Source organism: Embiotoca jacksoni, unplaced genomic scaffold (assembly GCF_022577435.1).
Source record: "Embiotoca jacksoni isolate LCO1_2020_lvr unplaced genomic scaffold, fEmbJac1.0.p SCAF_7, whole genome shotgun sequence".
In the NCBI taxonomy this organism is placed as follows: domain Eukaryota; kingdom Metazoa; phylum Chordata; class Actinopteri; family Embiotocidae; genus Embiotoca; species Embiotoca jacksoni.
In genome coordinates, this window is record NW_027185425.1 from 10,260,169 (window position 1) to 10,284,259 (window position 24,091).

The following is a 24,091-nucleotide window of genomic DNA, read 5'->3' on the forward strand; positions in this document are numbered from 1 at the left end:
TCTGTGTCTCATTTTAGTTGATCCGTCTTCTCTTTCTGGGGGAAAATATCATATTTCTTGGACGAGACCAGGGACTCCTTGGTCCCCTTGTGTGTGTGTGTGTGTGTGTGTGTGTGTGTGTGTGTGTAGATCCCAGACACTGCAGTGTCCAGGAGGAATTCAAGTCACTCTTATTCAGCACCACGTAACAATTGAGTATTGTTGTCAATTTCAGCCTTTAACAATACGCTTTACATGGTTTCATCATCATGCGTACAGTTGTGGTCAACGCCCCTTTGTTGACTTTTTTTTTTCCAACTATACTAGAAGATTATTGGTCCGTTTCGGTGACGCGCCCACCGGTATATATACCACAACTTCCTGACTATTTCCTCCCCCTCAACCCCGGCTGTCAGTGCTGTGAGAGTGCGTGTGTGCTCCTGAGCTCGGCACACGTTCTATAAAAAAAAATAAAAATACAAAAAAAAATTCAAAACATAAAAAAAAACCAAAAAATCATTCCTTTTTTTTTTTTTTTTTCTTCTTCTTCTTTTTCTTTTTGTAACGACTCCGTGAAGCTGGAGTAGACACTCGAGGACTGGACGGTAACGTACAAGAAAGACGGGGCTGCCTAACGTACCGAACGACCAACATTTTTTTTTTTTTTTTTTTTCCTTTTTCAGTCGACGTGTTAAAAAGCGAGGCCAAGTTACGATAAGATTTGCTCTCTTTTTTTTTTCTTCCTCATTATATTTGTCAGGTCCGGATGACAGTGTTTTTTTTTACTCCCGGTTACAACTCGCCGCGGTCTCGTTTTTAAGTGTCATCTCGCACATTTTACTCGAAAACGCTGCAACTGACGAGGCAACGGTCGTTCTAACGTGTAACGACCAGCGTTCTGCCCCGAGCTGACGTGACGCCGGTGACCGTTAGAGAGCCAAGCAGTCGTACTGTCACCGAAAACTTTTTTTTTTTCTCCCCCACCCCCGTTAAGAAAAAACCCCCAAAAAACCCCCCCACACGCTTCGTCCGAGGTACTCCGCCTTTCGAAGATGAACCCCAGCGCTCCCAGTTACCCCATGGCTTCCCTGTACGTCGGGGATCTGCATCAAGATGTGACCGAGGCCATGCTGTACGAGAAATTCAGCCCGGCCGGAGCTATCCTCTCGATCAGGGTTTGTAGGGACATGATCACCCGGCGTTCCCTTGGATACGCCTATGTCAACTTCCAACAGCCGGCGGACGGTAAGCAGTTTATCCCCCCCACCACAAAAAAAAAAAAAAAAATACCGACACACACACACACACAAAAATGTATGAAAATGCTTGTTTTGAAGATGACAAGTCGGTGACAAGTGAGAGCTAGCCTATGGTGCGCTGACTTTACACGTGACTGCGGCCGACATGTTGTCGGTCGGGTCTCCTCACATGAACCTCCCAGCAGTGGCGTAGGAGAAAAGCACCACGTCCGCCCTGCCCTGCCCTCCCCTGCCCACCCCGGTAATGTAGCAGTGCACTGCCAGCTGCCAACTGAATACTCAATGCCTTTTTTTATTTTTATTTTTTATATATTTTTATTTATCTATATATATATATCTGTCCTGTCAGGACAACACCCCAGCTGTTCATCCTCAAGTTGCTGACACAACACTTTACCAACATCTTCCCAGAATGGTCGCCAGCAACTTTCAGTTGATGTTTGAACATTTATCTGTTTATCAGTTGGGAAATAAATTCTACACACACACACACACACACACACACACACACACCCACACACCCATTAACAATTGTCTGCAGACCACTGATAAGGACACGGGTCTGCGTGTGCGCTCTCGGCTGTCTCCGGGTGTGTTTTTAACCGAGATATTCCTTTTAAGTCTTTCACGCTAATCTTTCACGGCGTCGGCCTGCTGCGTGCGATTTTATGCGCTTTTATCGGTATCTAATGCAAGGTGGGTACAACTCCGTTCAACAGGAAAATAATGATTGTTTTAATTTTTGTATGTTGACTATTTTTTTTTTTTTTTCAGTTAATTGATTAGGTTTCTGATTTTAAAGTGTCAGGAAATGGATGACCAGTGTTTCCCAAAGGCCAAGGTGCAGGCTAAAATGCTTTTTTTTTTTTTTTTTTTTGTACCGACTGGACCACAACCAAAAGAGATTCAGGTTATTATCATGGAGGAATTAGTTAACTAATAGTTGCAGCTCTATAACAATCAAAAACAAGTAGCTTTTCTTATCTCCAGACAGTGATGGCCTAATATGATGATTATTTAGTGATGTTGAACGGACAGCTTCAACAGTATAAAACAAAAGTAATTCAGTATTTTTATAATCTTTTCAGAGGAATCATGGAATGATATAAGAGACGGCCCATCAAGTTGATTAATTGAGTAGTACAGAGTTAACTGATGAATGATTTATATCACCTTGTAAGCAAAAATGCCATAAAAATATCAGTTTCATATTATGTGATATGAATATTTACTGGTTATCTCCTCCTTTATGATCCTGGACTCAATCATTTGGGTGTTACAGTGTGAGGAAAATCATGCAATATGTACATGTTGACCTCTGAGAAACTGACGACTATCTTCTTCTTTTTTTTTTTTTTAACGTTATCAAGATCAAACTATAAATAGAGGGCATAAAAGTTAGATTAATGAGTAACTAAAATAATAATTATATGCTGCCAGAATTAGTACAGCTAAAGTAAAGTAACACCCAATTTATCTGTGGAACAGTATAGCTGTATAAAGCTGTCAGTACTATTCAATGTTCACATTGAATTCATTTTCTGACATTTGTACTGGACTCGGGTGGAAAGCTGCCAGAGATTACTAATGCAGTAATGATGATGTACAAGTGACCAGAAGGATCCAGTTTCAAACTAGACCAGTGGAATTCAATAATTGCAGCAACACCCACTGTGAAGCTGTCCATGAGTAAAGAGCCGAAGGGAACTTGACACCAGGAGGACTAACGGACGTAAATAAGCATAAACACCATGACAGAACTGACTGCTCTTTTTAAAATGACCAAAGGAAAATCTTCAACATCCAGTTTTCTGACATTGGTGTTTCAAAAGGCTTTTCAGCACTAGAAACTCTCCATGACCCCGTAGTCCTTCAAGACTAAAGCCAACGTTAGCATATGCTGTCATTATATTAGGTACTCCCAGTATCCCCTAAAATGTTTAAATGCATTAAATAACCCTCATCTCCTCCCGTGTTCCTTCCCGTAGCGGAGCGTGCACTGGACACCATGAACTTTGATGTAATCAAGGGGCGGCCTGTACGCATCATGTGGTCGCAGCGTGATCCGTCACTGCGAAAAAGCGGCGTGGGAAACATCTTCATCAAGAATCTTGACAAGTCCATCGACAACAAGGCTCTTTATGACACCTTCTCTGCTTTTGGCAACATCCTGTCATGCAAGGTAAAGCACCAGTGGCTGCCTTTCACCCACAACCCAGGTTGTCCTCCCCCGCGATGGATGTAACCTGAAGCAGGCAGGTGGTCAGTTGTCGTTGTTGTGTGGTTGTATGGTTGTATGCACAGTTTGCATGCGAGTGCTTTCTTGGACTCTTTTGTACTACAGAGTTACGAAACACCTCCTTGATTAACAGATGGGTCTCCCTGCAGCTGAAACTAGAATACTCACTTCAAACTCTAGAAAAAAATAATAATGTATCAGAGTTCGGATCTGTAGCTGCAAAAATAACAGGTAGGATAAATATGTGGGAATGTAAAAAGAAAAAAAAGGCTAAATTATGTGTGGTTTCTGCTACTGAGGAGGTACGTTTGCTTTTAACCATATTATAATGAATTTGTATGCAAATTAACACAAGGATCGTGACTGGTGCATTTTGTCTACCAGAGAGACCCTGAGAAACAAATATATTCAAGGGAAATGACGAGCAGAAATAATGAGATTTAAGTTTTGGATATGGGCAAAGTCCCATTAAAAAAACAAAAATACAAAAAGTGATGGACAGTTCGGCTTAAATAAACTGTTTCTGCATGTGTGTGTGGCTAAATATCAGCATGTGTCTTCTTTCTCTAAGGTGGTTTGTGATGAGAATGGCTCTAAAGGCTACGGCTTTGTGCATTTTGAGACTCAGGAGGCAGCCGAACGAGCCATTGAGAAAATGAATGGCATGCTGCTCAATGACCGAAAAGTGTAAGTGAATGTTTGAACTAGTTTTAAACTGTAAGTGCTAATGTGTGAAATGGAAAAAACACTCTTTGCTGAGTTAGGATTGCAAATAGTCTGATGGAGTTTCAAGGTTGCAGAATTGTGTTTGAGCACCGAGTCGATGTTTCTTTGCAAAGATAACTGAAAAAATAGATTTGTGCTCAATGAAGACTCATTTGTTACGAGTTTTACGGTCTGTCTCTCTTACCGTTAGATTTATGCAGCTATAACCTGAGGTGGCTCATTCAGTTTAGTAAACATACACAGTTGATTTCAGACACACAGTTGTGATGGGACATTTTTTTTTCTGTAATTAACGTGTTTTACAAATTTTGCAAAATGTAATTTCAACGCAGGTTCGTGGGTCGCTTCAAATCTCGCAAAGAGCGCGAGGCTGAGCTGGGTGCCCGAGCCAAAGAGTTTACTAATGTCTACATTAAAAACTTTGGTGAAGACATGGATGATGAGAAGCTGAGAGAAGTCTTCAGTAAATACGGTCGGTCGGGGTGTCCATGACTCCAACTGCTCTTTGAAATGACTTAACCTGCTCCTGAGTTAACATCAACAATGTCTTGATCATCTGTACAAAAAAAAAAAACATCATGGGGGGGGGGGGAAATATAATCAATAAATTTGATCTCTGTTGGTTAGGAAACGCCATGAGTATCCGGGTCATGACAGATGACAGCGGAAAGTCTCGAGGCTTCGGGTTTGTCAGTTTCGAAAGACACGAAGACGCCCAGAAGGTAAGATCTGAGCCAACAGTTCAAAAATGTTTTTTTTTAAAATATTTTTACTGATGCCCATTGGGAAATAACTTTCGTTTCCAGCCACCGAGTTGACTTCCGTTTCTTAATTTCTTCAGGCTGTGGATGAGATGAACGGGAAGGAGTTTAACGGCAAACTAATCTACGTCGGGCGTGCCCAGAAGAAGGTGGAGCGACAGACGGAGCTGAAGCGCAAATTTGAACAAATGAAACAAGACCGTATGACTCGTTACCAGGTCGGCTTCTTTTTTTTAAGCACAAATTGACCCCCAGAAAATGCACTAAAATCCCCCAAATGTTGGTTCATATGTTGTCTTTCTACAAGTCGTAGCCTGGTGAAGTCTATTAAAAGACTGCAGCTTTGTCAAATTCAGTGCTCCCTCCTTGGTAGGTTGCACTGGCCAAAATGGCTGCAACAGTGACTGTAGTTTATGGGCCCCGCGGTTCTTCGCCATGGACCCTGGGGATATATATGTACTGCAGACAAAACGATAAACAGTTCAGGGAAAATGTAGTCTAATGGTGATGGATTACTACTGAAGTGTTTTTTTTAAAAGAAAGCACATGTTTACTTTCGTCTATTTATTTTCAGGGTGTCAATCTGTATGTGAAGAACCTCGATGATGGAATCGATGATGAACGCCTGCGGAAGGAGTTCTCGCCATTCGGCACCATAACCAGTGCCAAGGTAGGACTTCAGCGGTTCATTTATCTATCCTCTTGAATAAATAAACGACTGAGAAACAGATTTCATTATTTGGTACTAATGTTCTTTAGCTGGATATAAACTGTATTTTAGTGTACAAGTACTTGATGACGTAAAAGTCACGTCATTTGACTCTCTCTCAGGTGATGATGGAAGGTGGGCGCAGCAAAGGCTTTGGCTTCGTCTGCTTCTCGTCCCCAGAGGAGGCCACCAAAGCTGTGACAGAAATGAACGGACGCATTGTAGCCACCAAGCCGCTGTATGTGGCCCTGGCCCAGAGGAAAGAGGAGCGTCAAGCCCACCTGACCAACCAGTACATGCAGCGCATGGCCAGCGTGCGTGCCGTGCCAAATCCCGTCATCAACCCCTACCAGCCTGCCCCGCCCTCTGGCTACTTCATGGCAGCCATACCTCAGGCCCAGAATCGTGCTGCTTACTACCCAGCTGCTGGCCAGATGGCCCAGCTCCGCCCGAGCCCACGCTGGACCACCCAAGGTGTCCGACCACAGCGTAAGTATTTGTCCCTGTATCATAAAAGCACATTAGGAGACAGTGGAACAAAACAGGTTATCATTTGTACCTCTCTGTTTTTTTTTTTGGTGCGTTTAGACTTCCAGAACATGCCAGGTGCCATGCGTCCCTCAGCACCACGTCCTCAGACTTTCGGTACGATGCGGCCTGCCTCCCAGGTCCCTCGCATGATGTCCACCCAGCGTGTCGGTCAGTCACTGACACATAATCAGTAATCTTTACCTGCACAGCCAGGACGGTTCCCCTGTGTGGCTGTTTGTTTTGTCTTGATGTTTCTTCCCCTTTTGTTTCCTCCTGTAGCCGCTCAGACGATGGGCCCCCGACCAGCCAGCGCAGCTGCCGCAGCGGCCGCTCCTGTGCGTGGAGTGCCTCAGTACAAGTATGCAGCAGGAGTCCGCAATCCCCAGCAGCACATCACTGCTCAGCCACAAGTCACCATGCAGCAGGTAGGAATGCACATTTGTTTGTTCGCCTTATTCTGCTCTACGTCTGAGAAATATTTGGACGTACGTATCCTAAATTTCTGAGGTTGACTTTTAATTTCCTGTGTTCACAGCCTGCAGTGCATGTTCAGGGCCAGGAGCCTCTTACGGCCTCCATGCTGGCTGCTGCTCCACCACAGGAGCAGAAGCAGATGCTGGGTAAGGTTTAGTAACATCCTCTGCCTCTCACTGGACCCAGAATTGACATAGTCTTTTGGTTCCTCCGTCCCACCCTGTATGTCGTCCCCGGCCCCCTGGTGGATGTCGATCACATCCTGTTTTAAATCCTCTCTGTCTGCTGTAGGTGAGCGTTTGTTTCCACTGATTCAGAACATGCATCCCAGCCTGGCAGGCAAGATCACCGGTATGCTGCTGGAGATTGACAACTCAGAGCTCCTGCACATGTTGGAGTCCCCAGAGTCTCTCCGCTCAAAGGTCAGGGCAGTTTGTTAATATTGACAACTTCCCGTGGTTAATTCTCTGAAGAGTTCACCGGGACTTAATATTAAATAGGAGTGCCGAGTATTTTCTGGTCTTAATATAAATGTCATGGGAAATATTTCCACCATCAATACCAGAAAAAAAAAATGTGTATGAAGTGTACGATTTTTGGATGCAAGTACTGTATGTTTTAGATGCAGGAGAAGTGGATCCGGTGGCAGCAGAGAACTTTTGAAATCCCCGCCTGATGGTGTGGTGTTGCTTATTGTTTGTCCAGGTGGATGAGGCGGTGGCTGTGTTACAGGCTCATCAGGCCAAGGAGGCCGCCCAGAAGACAGTGACAAATTCAGCTGGTGTCCCAAGTGTCTAAACCCAAGGTACGGCTGGTTTTCCAGAGCAATTTTAAGAAGGAGAACGGTACTGTCACGGGTGAACACTCCTGTCAGCTCATATAGTATTTACACTCGTCATTGTTCCTCCTCTAACTTTATATCTGCAAATGTATTCTCAGGTTAACCATGAAGCTCGGGTTGTTTTGAGGCGTTTGTATGTTACTTGCAAATTGTGTGAAAACATGCAAAAAATTCATCTGACTAATTGTATTGTTGTTGTTTTACAGGAATGGGGAACCTTCAGACTAGCTTAACCGATGGAGAAAAGTTTTCACAGTGAAAAAGTTAAAAATAATCAAAACAAAGTAAAAAGAAGTTAAATAATATATTAAAAAAATGGAAACAAGTCTCCAACCAGGCTTAAAATGAACAAAAACAAGAGGTCTGGTTTGCTGAGTTAAAAAGAGAAAATATTAAAAAAAAAAAAGAGAAAAAAATTAAAATAAAAAATGACATATGAGGGGTTTTAAAAGAGAGTTCTGTGACAAAATAAGATTGAAAGCATTCCTTTCTGCAATTTTATCCCTTTTAAATGTTTGGGCTATGGAAGCCTGTTATTGTGAAATTTCCCTTGACCTTTGCTTGCTTGAATAAAACTAAGAAAATGATCGGTATGTGTCTGTTGTTGGCTGTTACAGAAATGATTGATTTTTTTTATCTTCTCAAACCAACGTGATTGTGGTATGTTGTAGTGTTAAATGTGCTTCAAGTCTATCTGTAGGTCAATCAAAATGATCAGCTCTCCGGTGGTAAAGTGATCAAAGCAACTATCATATTCCCACAAAATGAAAGACTCACATTGTGTTACACTTTTTTTTTTTGTATTGTGCTTTCAGACAGATGATAAATGTCATTGTTAACAAGCACTGAAACACATTTTAGGCTCCCTGAACTCAGGCCAGCCTTTAAAACCCGAGCAGTTCCTTTAACTCGGTCCACGATAAAACACGGTGTTGTGGTGGCACGTGTGCTTCTTTTGGAGTAATAGCTGGTTTAGTTGCCGATGGCCTCGGTCTGCTCTGTCAGCTTCTGGAAGAGGGCCTCCACCTGCTTCTGGAAGTCCAAAATCATGGGCTGGACCTGGGCCTGAACCTGCTCCCGCACGTTGGCAGCCAGGGGTCTGATATGCTCCTCGACGCTGGTGGCAACGGTCTTCATCTTCTCCTGGACCTGAGTAGCCAGGGGCTCCAGCTGGGTTCTCTTGTCCAGCAGGAAGGCCCTGTGGAGAAAAAAATATTATGAACCACCACCATCAGATATACACCATTTGGACTTGGGACATATTTTTGAGTTGTGTCTGCAGAGTCTGATTTTGAAAGTGAGTCTAAAGGGGCTCTGTGCTTTCGAGACTACAGAAACAACCCCAATAGATGAGTTACACCACTTATTTATATTTTATGTGCTGTGGAGGAGGTTTTAAAGCGGAACTGCAATACTAAAAGAGTTCATTACAAGTAAAAATCCTGCATTAACAATATTATTTAAGCAAAATGTATGTAAAGTATAAAAAAAACAACCTCAATGCAGAAAAGTGCCTTTTAAAATGATTATACTAGTAAATTGTTGGATTGTTATTATTAATATTGTAGTTGGTTGGAGAGAAGCTAAAATACTGCTGAGCAGTCTATATGAAAATATATTAATAATAAATCATGTTAACTGAGCCCATCTTAATTTGCAAAATAACCATAGCTGATAAATAAATGAAGTGGAGTAGGCTATATTATTTAATGTTTAAGTATAAAGTTACACTCCACTGCATTTACTGAAAATACTGTGAAATCTAAGTTCTCTGTATCAGAGGAACAAACAAACACTGAGTGCGAACACTATGTTATTTGCACAGGGCTATCTGTGTAGATCTCTAGCTGTCGGGCGTGATTACTGCGAGCTACAGGAGAAGTTACAACTTGTTGATTGGTGTGGAACAGTGGACAAGGTCCAGTGTTGTCAGCAGCCAGATTGTAATCATCTCTGAACAGGAGCTGTGACTAAACCGTGTCTTCATGTGTGGAGGTGAGGTGTTGGTTACTCACTGAGCCTGGTTGGTCAGGTCCTGGTGGCGGAAGAGTTCAGTCAGGTCCGAAGTCATTTTGTTCTTCATGTCCTCAATGTACTGACCGAGCTTCTCAAGATCGGCAGCATCTTGGGCAAAGCTTCCTGTCCGTTAAAAACAAAAACAAAAACAAACAAAAAAGTCAATAAGTAAGGGGCTTTTATTACAACAATTATTTAATACATTTTTTACAATTTGGTCATACCTTGTGCCAGAGCAAGCAGGACGACGGCGGCAATGAGGGAGAATTTCATGGCTGCTGACTGGATTCAACCTACAAAACAAACACGATTTGATTATTCTGTATGATTTAAGATGATATAACCTCATGTTGATGTGCTGCATCTTGTTTTTTTTTATGTAACCCAGCATGTTCTGCTTCGTTCTGTTCAGCTGAATCATTCTGCTTCACTTTTTGATGCATTCAGAGGAATACTTTAACTTTTCTGAAAACGTGAATGTTGAACAGCAAAACTACTTGAGCTAAATTTACAGATGGAGTTGTTTTTTCAGTCGCTGTGTGTAGGAAGGCCTCCTACTGCTTAATGTCATAAGTCACTGATAACACTTATGCTTTCTAAGAAGCCCATTCTGGCTTATTGTCACATGGTAATAAAATAAATACTGTTAGTCACTGCGTATTTGTCCAAACTCCACACATAAACCTGATCAGGCTTATCAACAGCGGAAGTTAGTGTAAACTCTGGAAAAATCCAGTAAGTAAAATGTGAACTTTTAGATTAATCCATCACAGGAAAGATCAAGAATAACCTTCTATGTAAAAACTACGTAAAACATTTTTATTGTCTTGGTTCTTGTATTAAAATGTTGTACCATGACATGTCTCTTGTGAGTTAGGATAGAATTAGAAAAAGATATTCAACTATAAATTCAAAAAAGGATAATGCGATTTTTTTAAAAAAAAACTAAAAGAAAATTATACAATTCAGTGCTGATTGTTTCATTAATTGACTTAACAGTTTTATTTAGATTTATTTGGTTTCTATCTGTCAACACTCTTACAATCAGTCCCTGTACACTACATTACTTGTTTTTAAGCATTTCTCTCTATTTATTCTTTGATACTCCAGCTTCTATCCTGCACTGTTATCACTTTTCAGTTGCGTTGTAAATGTTCATGGGATTTGACAGGAGAATTTGATCATTATATCTACATATAATTTGCTAAAATATCTGAGCTCTGACTTACATCTTACTTTTAAATACTGACATTTCAGAGACAACAATATACAGTTCCAAGCTCTGCAAAAAGCAAGTAAGTAAACCTCAAGTGAAGAGGGTTTTTTTTTGTCCCCAAAGCCAAAAAGTAACTATTTCAATGAATTAAATGTTAGATTTAAATATAAGTCTCAGAGAAAAAAAAGCAAGAGTCTTATATTCGACAATAATTTCTGTTTAGTGTCTCAGTGAATCAAATGTAGTTCAAACCCATAAAAAAGTCAGACTCACCTGTAGTGCAGGACAATGTGGACTGGATGGTACCTTCATGCAGGACTGTCACACTTCTTATAGCCCAGCGCAGTGATGTCACAGTAATGTAACCGATTGGATGAGATAGAGTTGTTTGTGCTGGTCCTGACCCTTGCTGCTCCACCTGCCACCAGGGCAAACTAAACCAAAGTCCAACACGCCCACTGCTGACTGTCCAACATCCAGCAAGACGGTGCATCTTATCATTTTGATTTCATAAAAAACACCTAATTATCAGTAACAGCATCTTCTTTATGAGAGTGATGGCAATTTGTGAGAACTTTAGATATAACCTCAGCTGATATGATAGCAGATGAGGGACAGAATGTCTTGTTTTATTTTGCATTTGGCTGTAGATTTTATGTGCTAAAACACGTTGTAATCTTTTGTTAAAAAAGTGTTTGGCAAATGTTGTTTGTTTGTATTTGTATTAACATCCATAAATTCTGTGGTAGAAGCAAAAAATATAAATATGGGACAGATGGTTGCCAGAGGTTAAATCTTAATGACTAGACATTTGTAATTTTTAGTGAAATGTCTAAACAACTGCTTGATTGATTGTGATGAAATTTGGTCCACACATTCACATTCCCCTCACAATGACCTCTAAACAATTGGGGAATCTTATGAGTTTTCTTTTAGTGCCATGACTTGACCAATACATACAAAACTAATGACATACAGTGTACCCAATGTTAAGAAGCAGAAATTGGCATATTCAGTCCAGCACCAAATGTCAGCTCATCTCTTTTGGATTTATCTTTATCATTTTATGGGAAACCCTTGATCATGAAATGACATGACTTATCACATTTTTGTTTTGTTTTTTGTTAATCAGAAAGACATCTGCTGCGCTTTGGGAAGAAGCCTTGTGGCACCCATTCATGTGAATGCAAACCTTCTACCCTTGGTTTACGTCCAACAGGGTGTCATTGGTTCCACTTTATCTTTATGGTTGTTGTAAAGTAATTAATTCTCAGCAGTACTTCAGCCCAGTCATAAACAATTAAATACATACAGCATGTTTATATGGAAATATGCGATCGTGGAGCATAAACAACACAAGAGCTGTTTAATAAGCTGTGAACAACAATCCAGTGTCTCCATTCATCTAGTGGGAAATCTCTGTGCTGGAGTTTTAAGAAATAGATTTTGACTGTGAAGCTTTGATCAAAACCAGATGTGGTCCATGTTTTCTACTCGAGATTTTTCTCCCTGTCCGGTGTCAATTCATTGTTCGCCTGGACTCCCCTGTTGGAAATGGCATATTTATGTCTCTCAAACCCATCCTCGAAAAAAGGGCTCCAGACATAGAAGCTTGTTCTCTGTGGTATGTAAGAGGTGGTGAGAACAGTTCGACAGTACAAAAAAAATACGTCTTTGAACATTAACATTAACTCGTAGTTTTTACTTACTGTTTTTACTGTGAAAAACAATCAGTATAGAAAACAGGTAAGAGACAAAAACAAGCCCTGATTGTCTTTTTTAAAGCTTTATACACTTCTTGAACCCCCAGAAGGCTCAGACTCTTCTGCAAACTGATTAATTACAGTAAGGGCTTATAGACTTATTTCAGTGTGAAAGAAGTAGCATCGAAAAGTAACAAAAATTATCCAAAGAATGTAAGGATGTATTATCTATTTATTGTATTGCACAGATATCTACTGAAGTTAGCAGGGTAACCTGTTTGCCCTGACATGTAATACCACTCCACAACTCAGGAGGCAATAGTGAGTCACTATAATATCCTATACAACACGAGATGAAGAATAAGTAGTATTCAAATTTCTTGTTATGATCATAGATGATATATAAAAACAGACAAATCCATTGTTTATGTGCCTTCAAGTGTAGTACCACCGAGGGCCACAGGGTTGGTTCTGAAAACCTCTCTGAAAACTTCTCTCATGAAATACAAAATCAGAGGTGTGTTTAGTTTGATTGACTGGCCTGGGGTGCTGTCAGGTTTCATGTAGGTTGGTGAAATGTCCTCTTTGGTTCTGAGTCAGATTGAGTCAAATCCATTACTTGCTTCTCCCCAGTTTGTCCATATAGTCACTTCTGGTTCCAAGAAACCAAGATGGCGACGGGCCAAATGTCAAAGTTAAAGCTTCAAAACAGCAGTTTACAAACCCGTGAGAGACTTTGGTTGGTTTCTGCGTGGTTTTGATGAATGTAACAATAAACACAATGATGGGTCAAACTCTTGGCAAAATAGAAGCAAAACCAGACAAACTAAACCGTAGTAAACTGGAGAACAACATCAATGTCCAAAAGTCAGAGGAAATCAACACAAGCCAGTGAGCTGCATAGCTGAGGTTATTAACTGATGTCATGAGATGAGAGCACGCCCTCCAGTGAGTCAAACACTCATTACATTTAAGATATATGACTTTGTTGATTCTTTTTGTGTGTTGTGTATACCTTCTGGTAAACACAGTTTCAGACATTTTTTTTCTTGACTTCTCTGAGATTGTTACTCTCGCTCTGCTCTAATTTGTTTAAAATTAGTTTTTTTTAGTGGAAACATATGAGCTGCAATCTTTAAATCAATGCAGATTCAGCTCAAAAAAGACTTATTCAAATGTTCCTTCCTCCTCCGGACCTCTCGGGCCTCATCCCAGACCACAGAAAGAATGAAAAACTTCGCAAGACCCAGAGAGTCCTAAAAAACATTTGGGAAGCACAAGAGAAGGTCTCATTTCCTCTTACACGCTTTGTTCTGCACATAGTTGGTGGTCCACTCGCTCAGTTAAACCCAGGTGCTTCAGAATTGCATTGGGTTTCACTACTTTTTTTTCCTGCCTTCTTATCGAGTAAACTGAGTTCGTCCACTTCCAAGTTTTAATCACATGCTTCAGGCAGCAGAGCTAGAGCTGTAAAGCCTCACTGGAGTTGTTCTCTGTTGGTGCCAGAGGAGAACAGAGGAGGCTCAGATTTCTTGGCTTGATATTTCTCTGACTTTCCACTGCTGCCTTCAAGTCCAATAGAAAATGTTGGAAACATCAAAACCACATTGAGAGTAAAAATGTAATTTCTCTGCAAGTTGCAGAAATGTTACATTTATTTGTCGTAACAGCTACTGAAGGAATTTCATTTTTCACTTTTTTTTGTGTGCCATATAACAAAATTAACAAATATAAATCAACAGTTTCAACAAAAACTGAACATTATAAACTTTTGCATTCCTGGATTACACTGTGAATATGAAACTCAAAAATGAAGGCGAATTAACATTTAAGTCAAAGTCTGTGTTATTGTCTCATCTCAGTCTAATTGATTTTGTTTGCACCATAGAACAAAACCCAATTCAACTTTACAGTATGCAAAGTTTCCAACGCCCTTTATTCTTCAGTTAAGATGGGGAAAAAAACAAACCAACAAGAATAAAACATACAAACACACCATTAAGCATGGGCAGATGCAAAACAGATGTGTTGTACACGGAGAAGATGTAGGCCTTCTTTATTGTTAAAAACAGAAGAACAACAGGAAAAAAACTACAATCACTCAAATGTACATGACACACAAATGGTGAAAGAAACCAAAAACGTGTGCAGGATGCAGTGAATAAAAAAACACGGACACCCATGGATAAACGATTTTAAATGAGCAGAAGTAGCAGAATACCAGGGGTCCTTGAAAGCATCACTTGACTGACAATCCCGCAGCCTAATCCAGAGAGTGAGGATGCATAGCAGCAGTGTTGTGTGTCGAATCAACGTCGGATAGCGACTTATTTCGGCGGTGACTGACTAAACCCTGCAGACACTTTGTTCGTTCGGCCCGCAGAGCTCACTCCTCCCGCCGAGGCCGTCGGGTTGATCGGTGCAGACTTCCTCCAGAACCGGACCTCGCAGACGTTACGTGGGGACAATGGAATCTAATGTTATCCCGGACAGTATCCGCCCTCAGAGGCTGCAGCCGGGGATCGGATTCAGTTCAGGGCTGACCGGGACCCTCCGCTCCTCTCTCCGGCCCGGGGTGACGGTCCCCATCGCGCCGCTGCTGCCCTCCCCGGCCTCTCTGGCCGCTTCTTGTGGGCCTCCTCCGCCGCCGCCTCCGCTGCAGTTCCACAGCCTGTACGGCGGTATAGGAGCGGGGCTGGGGCCCGGGGCCGGCGGCCACTGTAACCCGGGGAACCCGGCGGTGCTGAAGGAGGCGGTGGAGGCTGTGGTCCGCAGCTTCGCAAAACACACGCAAGGCTATGGCAGAGGTAATGTCCAGTGGTGGTCCTGCCCTGTTGAATGTGGAGATATATGTGTGTCCCACTGTTTCAGCTCGTAGCTGGGGAGGGGAGTTCAGAGCAGAAGGACACTTTGAGCTGCGCCATTCCTTTGGAGCGACACGGAAAACACATTCCTGCTGGTTTATGTGAGACTTCGCTGTGTCAAATATAGCACATACTGTAGACATCTTCACCTGATGCAACATCAACATAGGGTTTCTGTCCGGAATTAAAAGTCTCTTTGATATGTAGTAATCCAGACTTCAATAACTTCACCACAGGATTAACAACCAGGGCTCTGCCGGATTGCATTTAAGAACAATAAACTATTATACTCATAAATTAGCCATTACATTCATCTTGGACACAGTAAAACAGATTAAATGACAATACTGCATTATGTAAACTGTGAAACATATTAATAACCTTGACAAACAAAAGAACACTGTCAATAGTAAAGACATAGTTTGTGAAAACAGGTCATCCCTCCTTTTAACAACAACAACAACAACAACAACAAAAATAGAGGTAAGGCTGTTTCTGCCCATGTTTATATCCAATCAAAACTGTACTTGTTCTTAAATATTGCCACATGGCTGCATTTTAAACATGATATACCATTCCCTGACTCCTTTTATTATCATTTTGATTTACCAGGTGGTCACGGATTACCAACTTTATCACCTCAGTGTGGTGGCAAGAGGTCTTCCTAATACCACCATTAATGGCCAAAAGCTGAAATAATGTTGGTAGTTTGAGCTAATACAAGTGTTCCCATCCTATGCTAATAGGATTAATTCCAAAAGATTGTCCCTGTTCTCTGTGACTAACAGCCTCGTCTCTTCTCTATCCCATTTAGGCTACTTAACACCGTCAATATTGGCGGCACCAGAAAGACTGTTTTATAAGGCTTTTGGCTATAATTCATTTGTCACACATCACAGTGGGATTTGGATTTTCTATATATTTCCTTTGATATAATTGTTATTGTGGCAATATTATAAGCAATAATTTAAAAAGGCCTATTTCCTACCATTATTTTACAAGGTAGTACTATTCCTGGTGCCATAGAAAAAGTGCATCATTGATTTAATACAGTTCTGGACAAGTTTTTATGCTTTGATTTGTGATCAAAAGTCTCGATGCAAATTGTTCCTGTTGGGTCATTAGTATAAATCACATGCCATATTTAGTGGTCGCTCTGTGGCTCTGAGTCTCTTTCTGCTTTTATTAACAAGGAAATGCTCTAAAGTGGATAAGAACAGATCAAAAAATGAAATCTAAGCTGTTTACATGCTCAGAAATCAGTCAGAAGTGGTTTGTTGGTCTCGGATTTTTTGGCCCATGTTTTTTCGGGAGACTACAGTACTTGTAATGCACATGCTCCATACCATCTTACATCTAGTTCCAACTTTAGTTAAGTGCTGGAAGAGAGCAGTTTTTAAGAGTACATGATGGATTCACATACAATTCAGTGAAAATGTTTTAATTCAGTTCAGTTTTCTTTGAAGTGTAAAATCACCATGTAACATGGTCCCAAAAACACTGTACAAAAGAACATTCAACAATCAAATAAAGTAAAATAAACAACCACAATAAAACATCAGTATTAAAAAAATGTAGCAGTCAAGGCCAGTAGCAGCGTAACAAAGGGACAGTTCATCATCTCCTGATCCAGCCGTAACTATGTGACTATATTGATCAAGTACTAATCTGAAAAGTAGAAAGGCTGTTTACCTCCTGAACCCAAGAGCAAGTGTTCTATTATAATTTGGATCTAGAGTTTTATAGGGGCTTTAAGATGTGATGGAGCGTGGTCATTAAGGGCTGTTGCAGTGAACAAAGAAACCAAACACAAACTCCCACGTACAGTTTTTAGAGGTGTGGATTTAGGCTGTCTGTTCATGTGCAGTAATTCCAGAGTGGGCTCTGTGGGGGCTACACCATCTGTTGCAGGACTTCTTGAAGCTGATTATTGTTTTTTACCGACATATGGTGGTATGTTTGGACAGCAGAATGAATTTGAGACTGATCAGATCCCTCCCTGATGGTATTGTAGGATGAATAGAAATCTCAAGTGCCTAACATTTTTTAAGCGTACTGTATATCTGATTAATATGTCTACTGGTTTGTTGACACAGCCTTCATTTTCTATGTTAAACAAAGCTTCAGCCCTAATACTGACTATGGTTCAGGCTCCAGACTCATATGTGAGCGAGAAGCAGGCTGACTGTGTTCATATCAAACAGTGAGAGCTAAGCGGTAACAGCAGTCAAAGAATCGCTCCGCTCACATCTCCCTGCAGACTCAAACCCAAATTATCATTTGTGGCTCAGTTGCAGATTTTATTACTTTCCTTTGTTGTTGTTTCCAAATGGACGACAGGAACGTAACTTTCTTACATCAGCATATGCAGTGTGGAGCTGACGGTGTTTTTCTTGAAGCACCTCCTCCGAGGTGATGCAGAATTTCCTCTCGGCAGCCGTCTAAATCTTTTCAGGAAAAACCTCAGGCATCCTGGAGGCGACCTTCCCCTGCCCCTTTTCCATCTTTGTGTGTAGAGCGGATGTGGCAGAGCGCAGTCGATGCCTGTAGACAAACAAATGTAAACTGTACTAATGATAGAAGACAGGTTTGATCCACCACAATGTAACGATACTTCTTTTATGTTTGTGTCCCTCAGTAAACGTTGTGGAAGCTTTACAGGAGTTTTGGCAGATGAAGCTGACCAGAGGGGCCGACCTGCGGAACGGAGCCCTGGTTGTTTATGAAATGGTCCCATCAAATAGCCCTCCATATGTTTGCTATGTAAGCCTTCCAGGCGGCAGCTGCTTTGGAAGTTTTCAGGTACGGTGTCTGCATTTTCTTTGCATTATTAAAGAAAAAAATATGCTGCTGTGTTTGATTGGCAATCAATGATTGTGTAGTGTTTTTGGAGTGACCCTTCATACCCCAAATTATTATTATTAGAAGCATTCTTGCAATACCAAATATGGATGCAAACTCAACACCAGGAAACTGCAATTGAATACCCGTGTACACTTGGGTGACTTCACTCCGTGTAAATACTGGCTGTCACTGGTCTGTTGATCGTGTATCTGACTGTTAATACATGTTTTCTTTGCTGTTTGACAGTTCTGTCCCACGAAGGCAGAAGCGAGGCGCAGCGCTGCCAAAATCGCCCTGATGAACTCAGTTTTTAATGAACATCCCTCTCGTCGCATTACAGACGACTTTATTGAGAAGAGCGTGAGTGAGGCGCTGGCCTCCTTCAACGTGAGTTCTTATAAATACTACTGAGGTACTGACAGTTGTATGTATATGTCACTCCATAAGTGTGCCATTCAGCTGATTTCAATCGAAAAACGTGAACGGAAATACGTGATCATTTTGGGCATGCGTATGGATTTGTGAGGAGTCTTAGAATGTTTTAAAAGTGTGCACAGTGTACACAAGAAGTACAAGCTTTAAAAAGAAAATGAAGACAAAATACACTGCCTCAGCTCTAAGTAAGTAAGTAAGTATGCAAGTCAAGCTGTGATTGACTGACTTTAACTAGTTGTTGTTATTCGCAGGGAAACAGAGAAGAGGCTGACAATCCCAACACAGGCATCGGGGCATTTCGCTTTATGCTCGAGTCCAACAAAGGAAAATCCATGCTTGAGTTTCAGGTGGGTAAGAATCACAAATGTAAAAGTAGCGTTTTATATTTTTATTAATATTTTCGGCAAGGTCTGAGCCCAAACACCGTCTTTAAAGGTCCCATATTTTACACTTTTATGGTGTTTTGTTTGCACTCTTCATCTCCATAAGAAGATTTTTTTTTTTGAAGTTTTAAGAACCAACAAACATCTCAATATAGTTTTACATTTCTTCTCCGAAGCTTCTCTCTGGAGCTGTACCATGAATATGCTGCTTTGTGTCTGTGTCTCTAAGGCGGATTGATATCAACAGCCCTCTCTTCTGACTGGCTGATTCCTTTTTTGAGTGACAGGTCACAGTTTTTTTCAGTCTCATAGCATGTCAGCTCCAGAACAGCACGACTGCGATGTGTTTTCCTTCGCATAAAAGGTTGGACAGTGGGCTGTGCTGAGGACAGACGAATGATGTGAACATGAGTTTGTGGCATCACAAACGTAAGGAAGTCCAAACAGCACGGTCACTAAATACGGGCTGTATGCATTTTTTTTGTGGACTAAGTGTTTTGACAATTTCACAGTATTTATATAGCACTTAGACCGGCTTTATGATCGAAAAAGATCATTTTTAAAATATTGGACCTTTAATTATTTTGCGTATGATTGTGTGTACACAGAACGCATCAAAAATAAAGACTAAAAAAATGTTTTAAAAATATTTCTAGCTTGTATGCCAAACTTATACCAGCAACACTACATGATAATGCAGCACAGGTGTAAATACACCGCAAGAAGTGTTTTGTGCAGTAGTTCTGGCCCAAATGTGACGTTTTATTATTTAATAATAACATGGAGGTTAAAGCTGGATCATCTTAACCCTGTTTCTATTTGAAACAGGAAGTCTGAAGGGAGAGTGTCTGGTTTTCAATGTAGAATCACTTAAGTTTAAAGTGAGTTTGGTCGCTTACTCTTGCCTGTCGGGCCATGTTTGTGTTTCAGGAGCTGATGACTGTGTTCCAGCTGCTGCACTGGAATGGAAGCCTCAAAGCCATGAGAGAACGACAGTGTTCCCGACAGGTAATGTGTGACATTAAACACAGATCGATTAAGTTACACAATAACTGTAGTGGCTTCTAGCTTTCATATATAATTTTTTTTTTAATGAACAAATCACTGTATACGTCAGGTCTTTACCTACATGGAGGAGCTGTTCCTGATAAAAAAAAAAATGATTTTTTTTTTCTCCTCAGTGAGAGGCACCAGAAAAAAAAAGGACACAACAAAAGAAGGTGTTCATAAATTCCAATACAGCCTACATAAAAGATGACTTTTACTTAGTTACTTTATGTATTTTAGGTATTGAGGAATGTGATTGAGATTGAATATCCCTCTGTTAAGAGGTGATAGTGAGTCACTTTAGCCTCCAAGCAGTCTGTGGTATTATGACATTGGAAGGGGCTAGCTGGTTAGCATGCTAACTTCAGTTTACATCAAGTTACTTCAGTTTACACAATACATAGTTGTCTTTGACATAACATTAAAACTGTTATTTCTTCACATTCTGTCGGTATTTTCAAATGATTTGTAAATGTTTGAAACTACAATACTTGCATACAGTACCTTTAAAGTCCCTCAGAGAAACAAGTGTGTCAAACCTCAGGTTATTTTGCACTTCATCCAGGAAAGTAATCGACAATTTACTGTTTTGGTTGGAAAGCTGAAACATAAAGGAATCATAGACAGACCCTGAAATGGATGTAACGATGAGAATGATGCCTATTTTTTTTTTTTGCTGCTAGAATTATTGGCTAAAGGTCTGCAGAAATTTTTCTGGGTTGAGCTACAACAAAATGCAGATAACTGAATGAATTATTTCTCAAAGAATAGGGCTTTCAAGTAGCTATCAAACACTTAGCTACGACTCTTTGATATGACTGAACTTGCAGGAGGTGCTGGCTCACTACTCCCATCGGGCTCTGGACGATGATATGCGCACTCAGATGGCTGCCGACTGGGTGAACCGAGAGCAGAGCGTGGCGGGTACCATTGGGCAGGAGCTCGCCTCGACGGAGCGAGAACTGGAGGATGCCAGGCTGGCGGGCAGAGAACTGCGTTTTTACAAAGAGAAGAAAGACATCCTGATGTTAGCGGTGGGTCAGCTCAACGCAGCCAACAGTGCCACTCTGCCCTCGCACTAAACCTGCCACCCGTTCTGGAAACATGCCTTCACACTCGGGAGGATCCCTGGTAACAGTATTGATCACTTCATGGATAAAACAGTGAATTGTCGGAGCTTTTATGTTTTGTTTTCTCATGAGAAAACCAGGCCTCCACTTACAGTATGCACATCTGTCCATAAGATAAACACTTGCCTCTATAGCTGTTACCTCTTTGTGCCTCGTGATTACAGGATGACAGTGCTTTTTGTTTTTAAAATGCCTGCAAAAGTGCTTGGCGTACCACCTGACTGGGGTTACAGGTTTGTTTTCATTGTTTTATACTGTATTTGCTCAAAGTAGACCTACAGAAACAAAGCCTTGCTTTGATCAGTGAATGTACGGGACATAAGTCAATATGACCCATCAAACCAAACACTTATGAGGTATATATCATTTCTCGAGTCAGACCAGTGTGTTTCTTTAACGCTTTGGATGAGCTTGCTTGCGTATAGTATTTGGGATGTTAAGATACTGAAATGTATTGATCTTAAAACTCTGGTAGCAAGTACTCTGTGTCTATTCATGAACAAAATATTGCTCCAATATTACCACAGGAACAGAGGGCAGAGGTGACTCAGACAGCAAAAAAAAAAAATCAGAGATGAAGGGTGTAAAAGATCATCATTATATCACATTAGATTTTCTGTAATGGGTGCTCAACATTATCCCACCTGTTTGAAACATACTCCAAGTATGTGAACATTTCCTCCTCAAATGATACCACAGGTCCAGTAAGCATTAAAACATACTTATTGGGTCATGTAATTTTAGTGGGTACTCGATGACTGATGGCTCTTACAGCAGCTCAGGTTTTTTTTTTTTTTAAATCAGAAAGTGAACCATCACTATGTTGTCTCTTTTACTTTTGTTTGTGAAGGTTATTTTAGAATTTGTTGTTTGCTTGGTGACCATGACACTAGCCGAATGTATATTTTTAGTGCGATCAACTAAAGGACCCGCAGTGCAACGCTGCTAAACTGTAGCAGAACTTTTGCGATGCAGATTGTGTTTGTCACGTGCTTCAGCAAGACAGTAAAAAAAAACTTCTAAAATGTAGGTGGAGGTCTCAACAGTGATTGGAGGTAAAACATGAAGGCCAGAAAATGAGTTTGGCTTTTTAAAGCTGATTCATCCAGTGTAAGTCAATACAACATTGTACCAGCTCTTTTATGTCTTCTTTGAGATAGTGGAAGCAGAAGTTGGCAGTGCCATCATGTCCATAGGTTAAAAACATGTAATGTAACTCGCACTTATCTCCTGATTTCTTTTCATACTGTAAATGTGATATCTTTATATTTCTCTGTATATCTAAAATGTATTTTAATACATTATGAGGACGAAGGCGTTTCAACAAGTAGCCTTTTAAAGACCCAGTGTAAAGGAGGCGAGAGTTTAATTGACAATGTGTGGCTCGGACTGGAAGGAAATGTGGGCAGAAGTTATTGGAGTTAAACAGCAGGAGGGCTCGTTCCTGCTGCTGAACGTTGGATTGTCAACAGCAGAGACTGGTTACACAAAATTGTAGGAGGCGGCAAATAAAAAACACCAGAAGAAGAGATGCAGTGCGATTAAAGTCAGACCAAGTTTATCATTCTGTTGCTGTATCTCTTCTCTGGGATCATTGTGCCTTTATGAAATTGGTACCACGCCATGTTTAGACCATTTAAAAGTAAAATATTTCATTTTGTTTAATGGGGTCCACATTTTTTTTTACTTTATTTGTGAAGGTAAAGATTTCTATGTTGCTGTAACTGTATTATATCGGATTGATTTGGGGAAATATGCATGGAGAATTAGATGAGAAGATCGACACCACACTCGGCTGTCAGGAAAGTATTAAGCAACGGCCAGCAGACAGTTAGCTTAGCTTAATAAGTGCAAACGGATAGTCTAGCTCTGCTCAGTTAACAAAATCTACCAAACGGCACCTCTAAAGCTCATTAACACATTCTATCTGTATCGCTTAATGTGTACAAAACCAAACGTTACAACTTACAATTTTATAGAGAGGGATATTTAAAAAATGTATTCTGAACTTTGTGGACTCTGTGCTGGTTGCCTGACAACTGCTCCTGACCAAGAAAATAGTCCGGTTACCGACATGAGAGTGGTATCAATCTTATCATTCATATCAAAGTGTCAAATTATTCCTTTCACATGTTACATGCCATTAGATTATGAAGGATATATTAAAAAGTCGCTACCTTTTGTATACATTTATATACATTATTTTTGTTGGTTTGGTACTCAGCTTACGAAATATGAGTTCAGCACAAATGTAAAGTAATTTTGTCTAAAGACCTTGCAGCTTTCTTCACTAAATATTACAAAGTTAAAACCTTTAACCTCAAAAATCTGCACCTTGAATCCACTCCTATTAATCTGCAGATACGCGTTTAGTGATTGTATCGTCTCTTTAACCAATTTGAAAAATGAAATGAGAAAAACTCATTAAGTATTTATAAGAGATGGTTGTAGGAATGAGGCCACAGATTCTGAATTGTGTGATTTTACACTTTTCTTTTAATTTAGATGCTCAATATGTATGATTTTTTTTTATTTTTTTTTTACCACAAGCCATTAATCTCAGAGCTCTCTTGTTACAAATGCCTTTGATTTTTCTTTGTAATCATTATCAAGAAAGGCTTTAAAAAAAAACAAAAAAAGAAAAAACCTTTTTTTTTTTTTTGCTATCCAATTTATAAAGAAAACAACTGTTTTTTTCCTGTTTTGGCTTTGATGCATGATGTTCTGTTTTATATGTTTCATATTCTATACAATATTGTTTTATAAAGGTGTTTCTTGAGGCCCTAACTATGTGTTTTCTATGACCATTTTGTATTCCATGTTTATACTTTTAGTAAATTTATATGTATATGTAATAAATGGCTGATACAAATGTTTATTTCTTCATCATGTCACTTTCTTTCAATGTTTAGAGCAGCTGAATATTCAGGACCA

General features: G+C 40.4%; 3 protein-coding genes and 1 non-coding gene across 4 annotated transcripts; 3 read left to right on the plus strand and 1 right to left on the minus strand.

Annotated features, from left to right (window-relative positions):
• The first annotated feature begins 387 nt into the window (after window positions 1-387).
• On the plus strand, window positions 388-8,106 carry pabpc1b (poly A binding protein, cytoplasmic 1 b). Its single transcript, XM_069175954.1, has 14 exons — window positions 388-1,224; window positions 3,227-3,420; window positions 4,049-4,164; window positions 4,536-4,675; window positions 4,831-4,925; window positions 5,045-5,182; window positions 5,539-5,634; window positions 5,796-6,162; window positions 6,262-6,372; window positions 6,484-6,629; window positions 6,740-6,824; window positions 6,970-7,100; window positions 7,384-7,483; window positions 7,726-8,106. The coding sequence occupies exons 1-13, from the start codon at window positions 1,032-1,034 to the stop codon at window positions 7,474-7,476; spliced, it is 1,905 nt and encodes a 634-aa protein (XP_069032055.1). The 5' UTR covers window positions 388-1,031; the 3' UTR covers window positions 7,477-7,483; window positions 7,726-8,106.
• Window positions 5,301-5,435, plus strand: LOC138215121 (small nucleolar RNA SNORA5). The gene has a single exon (XR_011179692.1). It is a non-coding gene; the product is annotated as a small nucleolar RNA SNORA5 (small nucleolar RNA).
• Window positions 8,107-8,266: 160 nt separating the features above from the next.
• LOC138214717 (type-4 ice-structuring protein LS-12-like) lies at window positions 8,267-11,063 on the minus strand. The gene is made up of 4 exons (XM_069176493.1): window positions 11,025-11,063; window positions 9,760-9,817; window positions 9,535-9,658; window positions 8,267-8,717 (listed from the first exon to the last, which is right to left on the minus strand). Exons 1-4 carry the CDS (start codon window positions 11,061-11,063, stop codon window positions 8,492-8,494), a joined length of 447 nt encoding a protein of 148 aa, XP_069032594.1. The 3' UTR covers window positions 8,267-8,491.
• A 3,666-nt stretch (window positions 11,064-14,729) lies between these two features.
• On the plus strand, window positions 14,730-24,035 carry lix1l (limb and CNS expressed 1 like). The gene is made up of 6 exons (XM_069176422.1): window positions 14,730-15,261; window positions 17,957-18,120; window positions 18,409-18,549; window positions 18,849-18,944; window positions 19,911-19,988; window positions 20,858-24,035. The coding sequence occupies exons 1-6, from the start codon at window positions 14,922-14,924 to the stop codon at window positions 21,107-21,109; spliced, it is 1,071 nt and encodes a 356-aa protein (XP_069032523.1). The 5' UTR covers window positions 14,730-14,921; the 3' UTR covers window positions 21,110-24,035.
• The last annotated feature ends 56 nt before the right edge of the window (window positions 24,036-24,091 follow it).